The sequence below is a fragment of the Symphalangus syndactylus genome, chromosome 14, assembly GCF_028878055.3.
Source record: "Symphalangus syndactylus isolate Jambi chromosome 14, NHGRI_mSymSyn1-v2.1_pri, whole genome shotgun sequence".
NCBI lineage: Eukaryota > Metazoa > Chordata > Mammalia > Primates > Hylobatidae > Symphalangus > Symphalangus syndactylus.
In genome coordinates, this window is record NC_072436.2 from 46,755,187 (window position 1) to 46,774,321 (window position 19,135).

At 36.6% G+C, this 19,135-nt stretch overlaps 1 protein-coding gene across 7 annotated transcripts in view; it reads left to right on the plus strand.

Moving 5' to 3' along the window:
- The window catches only part of LOC129461840 (coiled-coil domain-containing protein 138), an 80,165-nt gene that overhangs the window by 55,874 nt on the left and 5,156 nt on the right, over positions 1–19,135 (plus strand). For 6 of the 7 annotated variants that reach the window (XM_063616678.1, XM_063616677.1, XM_055241265.2 and 3 more), the window contains 3 exons: positions 9,868–10,044; positions 14,899–15,037; positions 16,857–17,360. In XM_063616678.1, the coding sequence (XP_063472748.1) occupies positions 9,868–10,044; positions 14,899–15,037; positions 16,857–17,022 (482 nt within the window). In that variant the 3' untranslated portion in view covers positions 17,023–17,360. Of the gene's footprint in view, positions 1–9,867; positions 10,045–14,898; positions 15,038–16,856; positions 17,361–19,135 lie in introns of those variants that run through there. The other variant, XR_010115419.1, reaches the window with a different exon arrangement.

Genomic DNA, 19,135 nt, shown 5'->3' on the forward strand with positions numbered 1-19,135 from the left:
GTGCTTTCTGTCACCACTTGTGTGCAGCAGTTTTGGACATCTGTAATGAGCCATGAAAAAATGAAGTATGAATATTGGGAAGGAGTAGAGAAAACCATTAATTTGTGGAGACTCTACATTAATCGAGGGCTTTCAAAGAAATATAACAGGGCATAAGAATATGGATAAATAATGGATGAATGAATAGGTTGATGAAGATTATTGCTGAAGTTAAATGTCAGAAATAAAGAACTTTTATTTTTCCTGCCTATGAAGACGAAGTGTTGTAAAAATAAGATGTCCCACATGGCTTAATGTATAATACCAGTTAAAATTCTAATATAGTTTCGTAAGTTGAGGAAGTGATAGGGAAATTTATGTGGAAAAATTTGCAACAAATGCATTGATTTAAAACAAGTAAAGCAGCAACACTGGGGCAGAGGCTTAGCCAACTTTAAAACAATCCTAATATGTAATGATACAAAATGAGTTAATAATTTATTTAATAAATCAAAATAGGACAGTGGGAATAGGAAGTCCAGAAATGAATCAAAATTGGCACTTCATATTTTTTTTTTATTATACTTTAGGTTTTAGGGTACATGTGCACAATGTGCAGGTTTGTTACATATGTATCCATGTGCCATGTTGATTTCCTGCACCCATTAACTCGTCATTTAGCATTAGGTATATCTCCTAATGCTGTCCCTCCCCCCTCCCCCCACCCCACAACAGTCCCCAGAGTGTGATGTTCCCCTTCCTGTGTCCATGAGTTCTCATTGTTCAATTCCCACCTATGAGTGAGAACATGTGGTGTTTGGATTTTTGGCCTTGCGATAGTTTACTGAGAATGATGTTTTCCAGTTTCATCCATGTCCCTACAAAGGACACGAACTCATCATTTTTTATGGCTGCATAGTATTCCATGGTGTATATGTGCCACATTTTCTTAATCCAGTCTATCGTTGTTGGACATTTGGGTTGGTTCCAACTCTTTGCTATTGTGAATAGTGCCGCAATAAACATACGTGTGCATGTGTCTTTATAGCAGCATGATTTATAGTCCTTTGGGTATATACCCAGTAATGGGATGGCTGGGTCAAATGGTATTTCTAGTTCTAGATCCCTGAGGAATCGCCACACTGACTTCCACAATGGTTGAACTAGTTTACAGTCCCACCAACAGTGTAAAAGTGTTCCTATTTCTCCACATCCTCTCCAGCACGTGTTGTTTCCTGCTTTTTTAATGATGGCCATTCTAACTGGTGTGAGATGGTATCTCACTGTGGTTTTGATTTGCATTTCTCTGATGGCCAGTGATGATGAGCATTTCTTCATGTGTTTTTTGGCTGCATAAATGTCTTCTTTTGAGAAGTGTCTGTTCATGTCCTTTGCCCACTTTTTGATGGGGTTGTTTGTTTTTTTCTTGTAAATTTGTTTGAGTTCATTGTAGATTCTGGATATTAGCCCTTTGTCAGATGAGTAGGTTGCAAAAATTTTCTCCCATTCTGTAGGTTGCCTGTTCACTCTGATGGTAGTTTCTTTTGCTGTGCAGAAGCTCTTTAGTTTAATGAGATCCCATTTGTCAATTTTGGCTTTTGTTGCCATTGCTTTTGGTGTTTAACCACTGCTCAATGAAATAAAAGAGGATACAAACAAATGGAAGAACATTGCATGCTCATGGGTTGGAAAAATCAATATTGTGAAAATGGCCATACTGCCCAAGATAGTTTATAGATTCAATGCCATTCCCATCAAGGTATGAATGACTTTCTTCACAGAATTGGAAAAAACTACTTTAAAGTTCATATGGAACCAAAAAAGAGCCCGCATCGCCAAGTCAATCCTAAGCCAAAAGAACAAAGCTGGAGGCATCATGCTACCTGACTTCAAACTATACTACAAGGCTACAGTAACCAAAACAGCATGGTACTGGTACCACAACAGAGACATAGATCAATGGAACAGAACAGAGCCCTCAGAAATGATGCCGCATATCTACAACTATCTGATCTTTGACAAACCTGACAAAAACAAGAAATGGGGAAAGGATTCCCTATTTAATGAATGGTGCTGGGAAAACTGGCTAGCCATATGTAGAAAGCTGAAACTGGATCCCTTCCTTACACCTTATACAAAAATTAATTCAAGATGGATTAAAGACTTAAATGTTAGACCTAAAACCATTAAAATCCTACAAGAAAACCTAGGCAATACCATTCAGGACATAGGCGTGGGCAAGGCACTTCATATTATGTATTGAATTAATGACTTTGCTTCCCTGTGCAAGTCATTTTTTTAAGAACATAGAATCATGTCAAATCATATGATACAGATGATAGAATTAGTGGACAAGACTTTACTACAGTTACTATAACTATATTCCTGTGTTCAAGAAGGTAAAGGAAAACATGAGTCTGGTAAGGGGATACATGGAAGATACGGGATAAAAAGACTTCAGTCAGATTTCTGGAGATGAAAAACCCAATGCCTGAAATTTAAAAATACACTGGAGAGAATTAGACATTGCAGACAAACGACTAGTGAACTGGAATACACAGCAATAGAAACTGTCCGAAATGAATTACACAGAGAAAAAAAATCTACAAAAAAGAAAACAGAACATCAGTGAGTTTTGAGACAAAATCATATATTCTAATATTATGTACTTAGAGTCTATGAAGAGAGGAGACAAAAACTATTTCAAGACATAATGGCTCCAAATTTTCGAAATATGGGGAAAACTATAAACACACAAATCCAAGGGACATGTCCATCTGAGCTCATGGTCACACCTATTCCCTTTTCCTTAGCCTCCCCTAGATACCTGTGTGCCACCCCTTTCCTCCACACCCTGGCCACCGGATTTCAGGAATACTGCCTCTCATGGTGACTCTCCGTGACCTTTTCAGTGGCTTCATCATCGCTCCCTAGACCACAGACAGGCCCTGACACGTCTCCCTGGCTTCACTTTCTAGTCTCCCTTCACACTTGTTATGACCCATTCTTTCTCACAAGGTTCTTGCCTAACAGATACCCTTTGCTGCAAGCTCCTCAGCCTGGTGGCCTCAAAAAAGAAAATGGTCCTCAGAACTACTGTCAGACACTGTCATGATACAGCTATTTATCCTTTATCATTAAATATAAATATAGTGAAAAATATTCTGGGAGAACTAAACATTTAAACATAAGAAAAACTCTTAAATCGTAAGAGTAGACTTACCTAACTCTAGTAAGAAGATGTTTCCTATTTATAAAATAGGAACATCAGTTTCAAATTTGATAAATTTAGTAGAAAATCAGAAAGTAGCCAAATGTGTTAGGTAATAGGCAGATGCATTAGATAATACATGTAATATTAACTGCTTAATCCAGGTATATATAGATCTATAAAGATAATACCTGGTTATATTGAATAGACTGTTCCTATAAGAATCAGCATATATAATACTTGGCAAGTTTTTGTTTGTTTGTTTGTTTTTTGTTTTTTGAGACAGAGTCTTGCCCTGTCGCCCAGGCTGGAGTGCAATGGCACGGTCTCGGCTCACTGCAACCTCCACCTCCCAGGTTCAAGCGATTCTTCTGCCTCAGCCTCCTGAGTAGCTGGGATTACAGGCACACACCACCACACCCGGCTAATTTTTTCTATCTTTAGTAGACACGGGGTTTCACCATGTTGGCCAGGCTGGTCTCGAACTCTTGACCTCGTGATCCGCCTGCCTCAGCCTCCCAAAGTGCTGGGATTACAGGCGTGAGCCACTGCGCCCAGCCACTTGGTGAGTTTTGACACCACAGTGCTGTCTAGGGAAAACTCTTTAACTGTGTTTTTTCTCTACTCCCACATGACAATAATCATCCACACAGAAGAAGACTTCTGTGACAAAATGTGTAGAGGTTTTTCCTCACACACCAAGCAGCAGACACAAGCTGCTCCAATTCACTTCTGACACAATCCACCTGGAGATAGTGTCAGATCCCACAAGTTGGGCGCTCAGTCTCCAAGGCTGCCTCATGCCACACCAGTTGCAAGTCCGGCCCTCTGGAACTTCTGACCAACTGGCTTCAAATTGGGGTTCCCACAACCCCCTCTTTGGGTTTAATTTGCTGGAGTAGCTCATAGAACTCAGGGAAACGCTTAACCAGTTTATTATAAAGGATATTGCAAATGGTGTAGATGAAGAGAGAGACAGGGCAAGGTATAGGGGAAGGGGGCATGGAACTTCTGTCCCCTCCCTGGAGCACCACGCTCCAGAAACCTCCATGTGTCCAGCCATCTGGAAGCTCTCTGAACCCATTTCTCTTGTGTGTTTTGTTTTTTGTTGTTTGTTTGTTTTGGAGTTTTGCTCTTGTTGCCCAGGCTGGAGTGCAATGGCGTGATCTCGGCTCGCTGCAAACTCAGCCTCCCAGGTTCAAGCAATTCTCCTGCCTCAGCCTCCTGAGTAGCTGGGCTTACAGGTGCCTGCCACCATGCCTAGCTAATTTTTGTACTTTTAGTAGAGACGGGGTTTCACCACGTTGGCCAGGCTGGTGTTCAAGTCCTGAATTCAGGTGATCCGCCCACCTCGGCCTCCCAAAAGTGATGAGATTACAGGCGTGAGCCACCGCACCCAGCCTTTCTCTTGGATTTTTATGGAGGCTTCCTGACATCACAATTCTGTCCACCAGGATATAGGGCAGGACTCTCTCTGGGGAGGGTGTTAAGACCCACAATCAGAAAGTCCAGGAAAGATTAGAGTCCTGGCTTGGGCCAAGTAAAAGGAGGGCAGGAGAAGGTCAGAGACCTTCCCCTGAGGCCTAACACACCCAACAACATAACAAAGTCTAATGAGACGAAAACCTATATATATATATATATATCATAACACCACAGATACTAAGCTCTTTATACCTTATCTCTGAATACTATTATCCTCATATTAGTGATGAGGTTTACAAAGGTAGATAATTGTGCCAAAACAATACAATCTGCATTTGACAGAGCCTAATTTAGCCTCTATCAATTGCTGAAGCCTACCTTCTTAAGCCTATTTTTTATGACTCCTAAGAGCATGCACTTCCTGAGATAACCAAAGAAATAAACACCTACATAGCACTTACTATGTTATAGGCCGAGCACTTTATATATATTAACTCATTTAATCCTTACAACAGTTCATGAGATGTCAATATTATTATTGTAATTTTACAAATGAGGAAATTGAGGCATAAAAAAGTTTAGCTGCACACTTAATCAGTATGTTATACTCAGTCTCTGAAATAAAACTTAACTGTAAGATACAACTCTTCTTTATGGAAAGAAAGGAACACTTGTACACTGTTCAATGTACAATTGTTCATTGAACAATTACAATGAGTGTAAATTAGTTCAGCCATTGTGGAAGACAGTGTGGCATTTCCTCGAAGACCTAAAGACAAATGCCATTCAACCCAACAATCCCATTACTGGGTATATACCCAAAGGAATAGAAATTGTTCTATTATAAGGACACATGCATATGTTGTGTTCATTACAGCACTGTTCACAATAGCAAAGTCACGGAATCAACCCAAATGCCCATCTAAGATAACCTGGATAAAGAAAATGTGGTACATATACACTATGGAATACTATACAGCCATCAAAAAGAATGAGATTATGTCCTTTGCAGGGACATGGATGGAGCTGGAGGCCATTATCCTTAACAGACTAATGCAGGAACAGAAAATCAAATAGCACGTGTTCTCATTTATAAGTGGGAGCTAAATGATGAGAACACATGGATACATAAGAGGGGAACAACACACACTGGAGCCTATCAGAGGGTGGGAGGAGGGACAGGGTCAGGAAAAAATACCTAATGGGTACTAGGCTTAATACCTGGGTGATGAAATAATCTGTACAACAAACCACCATGACACAAGTGTACCTATGTAACAAACCTGCACATGTACCTCTGAACTAAAATAAAATATAGGCACAATTTTGTTTGTATCAAAGTTAATATTTTTGAAGCACATTCTGCTCACAAACATCACCAAAATACATCATAACCTTTCGTGAGATCTGTCGTAAAAATTAATTGCAAAAGTAAAAATGTTCCAAGATGTTAATATGCTGTTTGTAATAATGAGAAAAGATAAATAGCTGATAGACCCACAGTCAGACTAGTGAAGAAAATGAACATCAACCGAGTTCTTGGACTTTGTTGGCATTGTTTTAGTCATCGTACTTGATTGTTTCAAATTTATTCCCTGCAATAACTGTCAGGTAGGTGGTGGTGTCATTTTTACAGAAGAGCAAACTGAGGCTCAGTCTAATATAACTGACCCAGATTTTTCTAGAAATATTGGGCCCTTAACCATATCATGAGCATAGTACAATATTATATGTCATTAACAATAAGTATGGAGATACAGAAATCTATGTGTGTTTTAATTAATAAAACCTTCAAAATATGTGTACCAGTTTAATCTAGAAATTGTTAAAAGAAGTTGTAGGAATTTTATCTGATAGAATTATTTGGTTTACTAATAGTTTTCTTCTTCTTTTTTTTTTTTTTTTGAGACATGGGGTCTCACGCTGTCACTCAGGCTGGAATGCAGTGGTGCAAGCATAGCTCACCACAACCTTGAACTCCTGGGCTCAAGCAGTCCTCTTGCCTCAGGCTTCCAAGTAGCTGGGACTACAGGCATGCACTACGATGCCCATCTAATTTTTTATTTTTTGTAGAGATGAGCTCTTGCCATGTTGCCCAAGCTGGTCTCAAACTCCTGGGCTGAAGCTGTCTTCCCAGCTTGGCCCCTCAAAGCAGTGGAGTTACAGGCACCAGCCATCCCCAGCCAACTGTCTTCTGTATGCAATATATATATAAAATATATATATGCATTATATATATTGTATATATATTGTATGTGTATATATATATATATATATAATGTGTACATTAGGACTAGGACATTTGTCCTGTCCTGCTTGGCACTTGGCTCTCAAAGCAGATTTGTGTATTTTTAAATTGTGAGCTTATACTTTAGGTCTAGAGAAATGTAGGGAATTGTTGCTGTTCTCAGTTAATAGAAAGGTTTGATTTGGTAGGAAGCCAGTATAACGTAGTAGTTACTTCAACTCTATAGTCAGACAACTAAGGTTTGAATCTTAGCTTCACTACTAGCTGTGTGGTATTTGGAAGGTCTTTTTTGTTTATTTGTTTTACTATTTCCACTACAATTATTTTTTAATAAGAGAATTGATGTAAAGGTTTAGCAAGTCTGGCATAAAGTCTTAAACTAGCTACTATTGTTATCAATAGACATTATTACTTATTATAAAACTTTTAAGAGTTGGTTTTACTTGATATCAGAATTGAGGTCTGTTAGACTACATTGGTTGTTTATTCCTGCCTAATAAACTGCCGGACACTTAGTGGCTTAGCTCAACCACCATTTTATTTACCAGCTCACAATTCTTTGGGTTGGTAATTTGGGCTCAGCTCAGCTGGATATTTGGCTGGGCTGGGCTTGGTTCTGCTGTTCTTTCTTGGCCTCTCTCCAGGGGCCTGTTTATAGGTGAAGAGTATCTAGCTGAGCCTCAGGCTTCTAATTCACACAGCATCATTTCTGCTACATTTTATCGGTTAAGTTACAAAGTTAGCCCAGATTCAAAGCGTGGGCAGTAGAGTTCACCTTTTGATGGGAGTTTCTGTAAAAGACTTTCTAATCATTTTTAAATTTACCATATAAACAAAATAATGGAAAACCCTATTTCATACTGATTAAGATCAATAGTTTGAAGTTTGACTTTTGTTAGGAAATAAAAAGGTTACATTTGATTGCCAGGACATTGTTAAAAGACTCAATAATATAGCATTTGTAAAAAGAAATCAACTTTGATATAATTGATAACTAAAATTTTAAAAATACTCTTTTAGAAGTTAAATTGCTCTTGTTTTTAGAAAGTCTGAAATATTCAATAAATTAAAATGAAGACAAAATTAAAATGAGGACATAATTTTGATTTATCCCTAAAAGATAAGGTCACTTGTGAAAAAGTAACCAAATACAGTTTTTCTAATCCTCAAGGACAATTTTTTAAAGTTTGCAAACTTAAAAGAATACCATATAGTAGTCAGCCTATTTTTAAAAACTGTATAGTATTCAACCTGTTTAATCTTGTCAAATTATATACTAAGAATAATGTGTGTCAAATACAGTAGGTGGCACTGTGATAAAACTTTTATTCCTATGAAGAGTTGCGTTTAGGCTTCATCTGTGTATACTCTTCTACCTGTGATGTTCCTAAAAAAAAAAAAAAAAAGGATGTTTCTAAATAAGGCAAGTCTGAACAGAATCTAGCAACTTTGTTGAATTTAATACACATTTATTTACAATTTTTTTAAACCACAAAATTAAGTACGGTAATGTTGGTGTTCCTTGAACTAAATTCTACCAATGGTAAAAATGGAGTGTACTATAATTGATCCAGAGACACAGATCTTACTTTCTCAAAATAGCTTCATATGTATTTTCACTTCACACAAGTTATTCTAAACTTCTCATTCCTAATAACCAGGGTTTTAAATTATTTATTATGTAAGCTGAAACAGCAAAGAAGAAATGCAACATGAAGCTACAAAAGAGTAAATTTTAATACGGTGATTCTGTTGTACTTTCAGTATTTCATGGTGCTCTTGAGTCTTTTCCTTTCAACAGAAATCTCAGTATAAAAATTATTACTTGGATAGCATGAACGGTTTTTTTTCCTCTGAATAGCATTTTGAAAGGAGAGTTTTAGAAAACTTGATTATTGTACATTAAAAGCACAAGGTAAGACTGTTGTAAGAGTAGGGACTTGGGTTGTGTAGTGTACTGAAGTGTAATGATGCAAGTATCTTACTACTTCATTTGCATTGATTCTGGTTAAATTAGTGCTTCCCAATCCTGGCCTTGCAGGTTTCTCAGTCATCTGTGGGACATCTTTTTTTTTTTTTTTTTTTTGAGACGGAGTCTCGCTCTGTCACCCAGGCTGGAGTGCAGTGGTGCAATCTCAGCTCACTGCAAGCTCCGCCTCCTGGGTTCACGCCATTCTCCTGCCTCAGCCTCTCCAAGTAGCTGGGACTACAGGCGCCCGCCACCACACCCGGCTAATTTTTTTTTTGTATTTTTAGTAGAGACGGGGTTTCACCGTGGTCTCGATCTCCTGACCTCGTGATCCGCCCGCCTCGGCCTCCCAAAGTGCTGGGATTACAAGCGTGAGCCACCGCGCCTGGCCATCTGTGGGACATCTTTAAGAAAGTTTCAGGGATTCTGATTCAGGAGTCGTCACAGCGCTGGCCTGGGTAAAATCTTGCTGCCATTCTTAATGGCAGATGTATCATGAAAAGTGACACACCAGAGCATATTCAGTCTTCTGAAATTATCTTTGGTCTTTTGTTTCAGCTTTGCTAGGAGACAAATCCTTATTTAAAATCCATTTAGCATGTTTGTATAAATTACATTTTGAAGTAGGTAAACATTTAGGAAGCAGCAACAAAAAGACATAATCTTAGAAAGCTATTATAGAGATAGAAATACTAAGTTTTTGGAAGCATGTAGTAGTTATCAAATATGGAAAAATAAACATTTGTGATACATTGTTTTTCTTCCTTAGTATTAAAAAATGCAGCTTATTTGTTATTTTGGTGTTAAAACATGAAAATTCTAAATGAAATTTACCGTGTCATAATGTCTCCTCTCTCCTTCCCCATTTGAGTTCTGACAGATTAGTTAGAATCTAAATTTAGACTGTGATCTCTTATTTAATTTTTGTTTGTCTTTTGAGTTTGTTAAAGTAACGACATTGCTTTTTTACCTTCTGTTTCTGATTGTCACCTAAACTAGCAAAACTGCAGTTGATTGTACATAACTATTTTCCAGCTGATTACCTGGCTCAGGCATTTGATTCTCTTTGTTTGGACTTGAAGACAGAAGAAGGAAAAACCTTGTTTTTGGAATATCAAGCTGTTCCAGTAATATTAAGTCATCTAAGAATATCCAGTAAAGGACTCCTGTCTAATGTTATTGATAGTTTGCTCCAGATGACGGTGGAATCTAGTAAGTTTTTAAGTTCTATACGTGTAAAGAAAGCAGGATGATTTTTCTGTCTTTATCTTGTCTGCATGTATAACTCCACATATCAGATACTATTGCATTTTTTTTTTTTTTTTTGAGTTGGAGTCTCACTTTGTTGCCAAGCTGGAGTGCAATGGCACGATCTCAGCTCACTGCAACTTCTGACTTCCTGGTTCAAGCAGTTCTCCTGCCTCAGCCTCTCGAGTAGCTGGAATTACAGGCACACGCCACCACGCCCAGCTAATTTTTGTATTTTTAGTAGAGACGGGGTTTCACCATGTTGGCCAGGATGTTCTCTATCTCCTGACCTCATGATCCACCAGCCTCGGCCTCCCAAAGTGCTGGGATTACAGGTGTGAGCCACCACACCCGGACTATTGCATTTTTAAATGCTTAAAAATATTTTTGATGCTATTTAATTGAGTCATTAATAACATCACTAAAAAATTAGGTAACTTCTGCAGGGATTCCCCAGCTAAACACAGTAGAACTGAGACTTAAAGCCAGATCTCTGACTCTAGACATAAGGCTTATTCTACCAAAGCACTGTAACTAGGTTTTCCAGGTTTATTTTCTTCTCCTGTCCCAAAATGTCCTATATTGTCTGATATATTTTATCAACTTTTTAGCTATTTGTAACTGTTAAAATATTGGACTTATAGTTGATGACTAACTACCTAGATTAGTAATCTTGGAGTTGTGTATTTCAGTTACTAATGTAAGGAGTAGAATGAAAAGTGAAAAGTTAGTGAACTGAGGGATCCAGTATTACTTAAGTGTCTAGATTCCCAACTTGTTTCACAGGGATTTTTCTTTTAATGAGAAAAACAAAAATCATACCAGATGCAAATGTCTATTTGTTAGAAAGAAATCTTTCTGAATATGACAGAGATGACATCTTTCTCGTTGTCAAAGGAAAACAAAATATAATTTTATGAAATAGTTAACCTGCTTGGGTGAAATGACATTGTGGTACTGCAAATGCAAATTTGAAAAAAGTCTATTAGATGAGATAGTCAACAGTCATTCACATTTGTTTACCATTGTTGAAGTTACTCTCAAATTCAGCCAGGTGCAGTGGCTCATGCCTGTAATCCCAGCACTTTGGGAGGCCGAGGCAGGCAGGTCACTGGAGATGAGGAGTTCAAGGCCAGCCTGGCCAACACGGTGAAACCCCATCTCTACTAAAAATATAAAAATTAGCTGGGCATGGTGGTGTGCGCCTGTAATGCCAGCTACTCAGGACGCTGAGGCAGGAGAATCGCTTGAACCCAGGAGGTGGAGGTTGCAGTGAGCCAAAATCGTGCCACTGTACTCCAGCCTGGGTGACAGAGTAAGTCTCCATCTCAAAAAAAAAAAAAAACAAAAAACAAACAAAAAAACGCTGTGCCCTTGTTGTTCAAATCAAGTAAATAAGCAGTATCTAATGGTGATCACTACTAAAGCCGTATTGTTTTTAGCGATGTGAAAATTTTGGTTTTTCATTTTGGGTTTGAGATTGGAAACCCATTTTACCATATATTTAATTTTCTCCTGCTATTTTTTCTTTTTTTTTAATTTTAGATTTAGGGGGTACATGTGCAGGTGTGTTACATGGATTTATTACGTGATGCTGAGATTTGGGCTTCAACTGAACTCGTCCCTTAGGATAATGGCATCCAGCTGCATCCATGTTGCTGCAAAGAACATTATTTCGTTGTTTTTTTATGGTTGCATAGTATTCCATGGTGTATATGTACCACATTTTCTTTATCTGATCCACCATTGATGGGCACCTAGGTTGATTCCACATCTTTGCTATTTTGAATACAGCTGCTGCAATAAGCATGTGAGTGCAGGTATCTTTTTGGTAGAACAGTTTCATTTCCTTTGGGTATATATCCAGTAATAGGATTGCTGAATGGCAGTTCAATTCGACTTTTTAATAGCCATTCTGACTAGTGTGAGATGGCATCTCATTGTGGTTTTAGTTTCCATTTCTGTGACTATTAGTGATGTGGAGCATTTTTAAATATATTTGTTGGCCACTTGTATGTCTTCTTTTGAGAAGTATCTGTTCATGTCCTTTGCTCACTTTTTAACGGGTTTGCTTTTTCTCGTTGATTTGTTTGAGCTCCTTGTAGATTCTGGACATTAGTCCTTTGTTGGCTGCAGAATTTGCAAATATTTTCTCCCATTCTATAGGTTGTCTGTTTACTCTGTTGATAGTTTCTTTTGCTATGCTGAAGCTCTTTAGTTTAAGTAGGTCCCAATTGTCAATTTTTATTTTTATTGCATTTGCTTTTGAGGACTTGTCATAAATTTTTTGCCTAGGCCAATGTCCAGAAGAGTATTTCCTAGATTTTCTTCTAGGATTTTTATAATTTGACATCTTTCATTTAAGTCTTTGTTCCATCTTGAGTTAATTTTTGTATATTGTGATTTACTTTGTTGAAAATCAGTTGGTTGTAGGTATGTGGCTTTATTTCTGGTTTCTTTATTCTGTTCCATTGGTCTGTGTGTCTCTTTATATACCAGTACTATGGTGTTTGGCTACTATAGCCTTGTAGTATAGTTTGAAGTCAGATAACATGATGCTTCCAGCTTTGTTCTTTTTCCTTAAGTTTGTTTTGGCTATTTGGGCTCACTCTTGGTTCCATATGAATTTTCAAATTTTTTTTTCTAATTCTGCGAAGAATAATGTTGGTAATTTGATAGGAATTGTGTTGAATCTGTAGATTGCTTTAGGCAATATAACGATTTAAATGATCTTAATTCTTCCAATCCTTGAGCATGGAATGTTTTTCCATCTGTTTATGTCATCTGTGATTTCCTTTAGCAGTGTTTTATAGTTCTCCTTGTAGAGATATTTCACCTTCCTGGTTAGATGTATTCCTAAGTATCTTGTGTGTGTGTGGCTATTGTAAATAGGACTGTGCCCTTGATTTGGTTTTGAGCTTGAATGTTATTGGTGTGTAGAAATGCTTCTGATTTTTTTTTCTTAAATATGTGGTTTTGATGTAAGCTACTGATTTTTGTACGTTGAATTTGTATCTTCTTTTTTTATTATTATTATACTTTAGGTTTTAGGGTACATGTGCACAATGTGCAGGTTTGTTACATATGTATCCATGTGCCATGTTGATTTCCTGCACCCATTAACTCGTCATTTAGCATTAGGTATATCTCCTAATGCTGTCCCTCCCCCCTCCCCCAACCCCACAACAGTCCCCAGAGTGTGATGTTCCCCTTCCTGTGTCCATGAGTTCTCATTGTTCAATTCCCACCTATGAGTGAGAACATGTGGTGTTTGGTTTTTTGTCCTTGAGATAGTTTACTTAGAATGATGTTTTCCAGTTTCATCCATGTCCCTACAAAGGACATGAACTCATCATTTTTTATGGCTGCATACACATACCTCGGTAAACTATGTTTAGACCATGCTTTTGTTGGACTATTACTGTGAAAGTAATGAGTTTGGTTACCCTACTTTTACTACATAGTTATATGCAAAAGGCACATAACCGTTGTCTCCAGTGCTCCATTCCTAGCATATACCACTTAGTCTGTTTTATCCTACTATAGCAGAATACCTGAGACTGGGTAAGTTAAAATGAACAGAAGTTTAATGGCTTATATTCTAGAGGCTGGGAAATCCAGTATCAAGGTGCCGGCATCTTGTGAGGGCTTCTTGTTGCATCATCACCTGGCAGAAGACAAGAGGGCAAGAGAGAGCAAGAGGGGGCTGCACTCACACATGACGGTGGAGCCTCATGGCCTTATCACCTCTTCTTAAAGGTCCCCACTCTTAATACTATTACAATGGCAGTTAAATTTCAACATGAGTTTTAGAGGGGACAAGCATTCAAACTACAGCATTCTGCCTGCAGGCCCCCCTCATCTCATGTCCTTCTCATAAACAAAATAATTCATTTCATCAAAATAGCCCCACAAGTCTTAACTTGTAACAGCTTCAACGTAAAAGTCCAGAGTCTCATCTAAATTATTAAATGCATGAAATTTTTTGTTTATTCTTTCTGCTGAATTGACTATTTTATCATAATGAAATGTCTCTCTTTACCTCTCATAATACTTCTTGCCTTAAAGTCTACTTTGTACATTAATATAGCTATATCAGCTTTCTTTCTTGTATTTATATTATATATATTTCAAATCTTTTACTTTCAGCCCTTTGTCTTATATTTAAGGCTTGTCTCCTATAAACATCATATAGTAAAGTTTTGTTGTTTTATTCAGTCTTTCTTTGTTGTTCATTAGTGTTTGAAACATTTAAATTTAATAATAAAAAGTTAAAATTAAAAATAAATAAATTTAATCTAGTTACTGACAAAAAAATAAATAAATAAATGAATCTTTTCCCTTTTTGCTTTTATCCTCCAAAGATTCTTCCTTATGTAGTGACTGTGTAAACTGTCATTAATAGTCAAGTGAAATTTACAAATTTGGAGGCTCTTTGATTTTTGTTTTTTTAATTTACTACTTAAGCAGAATTTCTTGTTGCTAATTATAGTATTTAAACTGAACTTATTGTTATGAACTTACTGAAGAAATAGCTTTCCTCCTTTCTTTCAAACATGGGATTTCTTCTAGGTTTTGCCTGACAGGAATTTAATATTAGGGTAAATAATCTTATCTTTTGTTTGCCTTGTTGAATAAGAGCCACTGTATGTTTTAATTTTTCAAATGATGATATTTCCACTCAAAAATTTAAGTATGAAAAGAATGAAAATCTAAATGAATATTTATAAATGCCTCACATAGTTCCGATTTTAATTTGTTTTTAATTTCCTTATTAGCTACTCCCTAATGGTAAAGCACTGTTGATTTGTTTTGCAGAATCCTTGCAGCCTTTCCTGGAAGCCTGTAGCAACTCTTCATTTTTTCGTACTTGCTCTGTGCTGCTTCGAGCCCCTAAGCTTGATCTCCAAATACTAGAAAAACTCAGTATTATTTTACAGAAACTTTCCAAAATCAAGTAAGAATTTCTTATTTCTAACATTTTTTATTGAAAAATACCTTACTGTGATCATTTAGACCAGGGGTGTTTAATCTTTTGGCTTCCCTGGGCCACACTGGATGAAGAAGAATTGCCTTGTGCCACACATAAAATACACTAACACTAATGATAGGTGATGTGCTAAAAACAAAACAAAACCTCATAGTGTTTTCAGAAAGCTTACAAATTTGTATTGGGCCACATTCAAAGCCATCCTGGGCAGCATGCAGCCCATGGGCTGCAGGTTGGACAAGCTTGATTTAGACCTTTCTGAATCCCATGCTACTTAAGCTTTGATTATTTAAAAAAAATTGCCATTATACAGATGTAGAAAATTAAGATTCATGAATACTAATGCTGATCTAAGACCACATATTTAGTGACAGACTAGAATTAGAGTTCTGATCTCAGAACATCTAGTTGTTTCTAAGGTCATTTCAGATAAATGAACTTTAAATGCTTCATATAAAAGTAAGCAGTTTTTAGCAACCAAGTAATAATATCAGAATAAATAATATCAGAATAAATTCTTGCATACTGGTATTCTGTAATAAGGTGAAAATAAAAAGATAAAAGTGTGTTTTGCAAATTCTTATTGATGTACTAAAGTGGATTTAGGGAATGAGAATGAAGCAATCAGAAGAGATTTTAAATTACTTTGGTAATGGGGTTTATTTTAGTAAACTCTTATGGACTGCCTACTGCTACTAATTTGGATTTTTTTATGAGAATCAAGGGCTTTCTGTTTCCTTATCTTTCTCCTGACTCTGAAACTTGTATAACCAGTTACTAAACTATAAATAAGGACATCAATTTTAAGTTGTATTTTCCGTGATTCTTGGTATACTCTAGTGTTTCCTTTGAGGCAAATCTGGACATCTTCTATCTCAACTCATTTGTATAACAGTAACATTTTTATTTTGATTTAGGTTCAGCTCTTCTCCTTCTGGCCTCATCCCCTCATCCATGATTCCCGCGGTAGAGAATTTAGATTTTACCAGGCTTCCATATACTTGAGTAGTAAATGCAGTGCATCTTGAAATTATTTGTAGATAGGGATTAAGAGATCCATATGTTCTATTTGGTAACATGCCTAGTAGAGGATTATAATAAATTATTGTCAAATTATAACCTTATAATTTGACTGACCAAATTACTGGTGCTGAATTTGTCAATTTACTGTCTTCCTTTTCTTGCAGACTACACCGTGATTCTCTTGATTTCAGTAAATTCTCAGTAAGGCCTATTGCAGTTACCCTAGGGTGCCATGAAGCTGCAATAACATTACTTAGATTTACTTCTTTTTTACTTCTTAATTCATGGGATTTTTTTTTTTTTTTAAAGTAGTCCCAAAGTGCAAGTATAACCTTGGGCCAAAATGTTTTACTATTCGTGATGTGTTTGTAGCTTAGGTTCATTTTAGACTTAGATAAAAAAACAAAGCTTGAACAAGAAGACTGGGAATAGCTGATGCTCAAGCAAATCTTAAAATAAATCTTTAAGACCACGAAAGATGTAAATCTTTTTGTATTAGGATAGTACATAAGGTTGTACTATCCTTGTCTCAAAAGAAAAAAAAGTTTTCTTTTTTCCCCAGTGGTTTTCTGCTTCAGGTTTATCTCATAAAACCTATTTTGTTTGTTTCAGCATCCTAATCTTTTAGTCGCCTATTTTCTCCACTATTTTTAAAAACAGATGCCATTTCCTCATATTTACACATAAATTATCTTTCAGTGTCATTGCAGATAAACTCTCTAAGTATGTGTAAGTAAATAATATATTCATTTTTTTTTTACAGGAGTAATAAGAAGCTCTTTGAACTTTTTACGATTCATCTGATGCTTCAAGAAATACAAAGGACAACTAACCCAGAGCATGCATTTCTCTGTATTAATCTAAATTCAACTCTGTTCAATTTGGGTTTAACAAAATGTAACTCCCTGGTCTCCAGTGCAAGCCATTAGACTGGCTAATTTTTTAATATAGTATATGTGGTGCTTATTTATAAACATGTAGAAATTACCAAAGTAATTACAATTCTACCAAGTAAAGTTATCAGTAGCATCATTTATCACGAAAAATAAATAATTTTTTTGAACTGTAAAAATGAAATCTGTAGAAGGTATTGGAACTTCTGGAATGTTTCAGTTCAGGTAAGGTAGTACTAGTGTACAAGATGGCATTTCTAGAATGTATGACACTGAAGTTACTTTTTGTAAAAATATATTAGGAACATTATTTCTTAAAATTATGTGATTATTTGGAATAAAATTGGTGCTTATGTGAGAACAGGGTTAAATAATACTGTCTTTCTATTTTCTTAATATATTAGAATCCTTGCTTTTGAAAGCAAAAATATGTATCTTTAAACTATCATCTTGATACCATAACTTTTCTATATACTGTATCCTAGATTAACAGATGTTCATTTTTTTTTTTTATTGTGCTCTTTGTGGGATAGAAAAAGTTTTTTATTGATTTGTTCACAGGCTTAAAAACTTTTTTTTTTCAAAATAATTATTACTGGAGCATGTATATACAAGGCAAGACATTTTTTAAACATTGAAAGGTAAACAAAAATAATAGTCCTATTACCAGAAATATCTCTTGGTATAGCCAAAGATGAGTAAAGTGGCCAGAGGTCTGGGTGAAGTAAAAGTGGCAAAACTTGGGACTTAGGACAGGATACTGAGAAACATTGTTTTAAAGAGTCATAAAATCATATATGATCAGTGTATAATCTCAGTTTCAGGAGTTAGAATAAATTTTCGAGAAACTATTGGGCCTCTTCAAAAAAATACCAGAAGATGTGCCATTTTTGAAGTAGAAACAGAAAGCCATAATGAAAGAACAGGCTGAGGTGAGAATGGTGGAACCACAGAAACTTAAAAATGCAGAAGGCCAGGCACGGTGGCTTACGCCTGTAATCCCAGCACTCTAGGAGGCTGAGGTGGGCGGACCATCTAAGGTCAGGAGTTCAAGACTAGCCTTTTCAACATGGTGAAACCCCATCTCTACAAAAAATACAGAATTAGCCAGGCAGTGGTGGGCGCCTGTGATCCTAGCTACTCGGGAGGCTGAGACAGGAGAATCACTTGAACCTGGGAGGCAGAGGTTCCAGTGAGCCGAGATCACGCCTTTGCACTCCAGCCTGGGCAACAAAGTGAGATTCTGTCTCAAAAGAATAAAAATAAATAAGTAAAATAAAAATGCAGAAGCCAAAGTGCACATTAGAAACAAAAAATAACTTCATAAAATAGGATTAGCATGACAAGAACAAACAAAAAGTTCTCTCGGAACTCAGAGTACATAGAGATGGTACTCATGAGAGTGGGTAGCAGATACTAGGACAGAGCCTGGCACTTCTGCATAGCAGTATTTGGTATCTCTGAAGAAAAGAACAGAACAAGTGGAGCGGAAGCAATATTCAGAAATATAGTTGAATAAAGGTTCTGGTGGCCAGAGAAAGAGCTGCATGTACAGATTGAAAGGGCTCATCATGTTCCAGAAAAACCTATGAGAAGAGGGTTCTATAATTAGATGCATCCTGGCCAAATGGTAAGTTATAAGGATAAAAGCACAAACAAAAGCCAGTTACTTACAAAAAAGGAAAAACCAGGCTAGCCTTATAGAATGCCGGAAGGTAATAGGGAGCTCTAGAGGAGAAGATTTTTAATCCAAGAATTTATCCCTAGTGAAGATGCCTTTCATAAGTGAAGGCAATGGAAAGACAGCTTCAGACATTCAAGTGTTGAGAAATTATACCACTTATGTACTATTCTGGAGAAAGAAACGACTTAAAGATTAATCAACTTAGAGATGAAAGAAAACAGTTTATTAAATCAACCTCATATCAAAAGCACTGAACACTGAAACAACTTAAACATTAAATAATTGTAACTGTTTATAAGATGGAGTGAGATGTTAAATTCCTCAAAAGGATAAATAATGGAAAAAGCAGCCCCCTCGCTCTTCCTTCCTTCATCATCATGATGTGTACAGTTGACTCTATTTCTCACCCTGTCTTCTCACAAGTCTTTCAGGGTCAAGTGATTTCAGGCCAAGAAACGAAAGCAA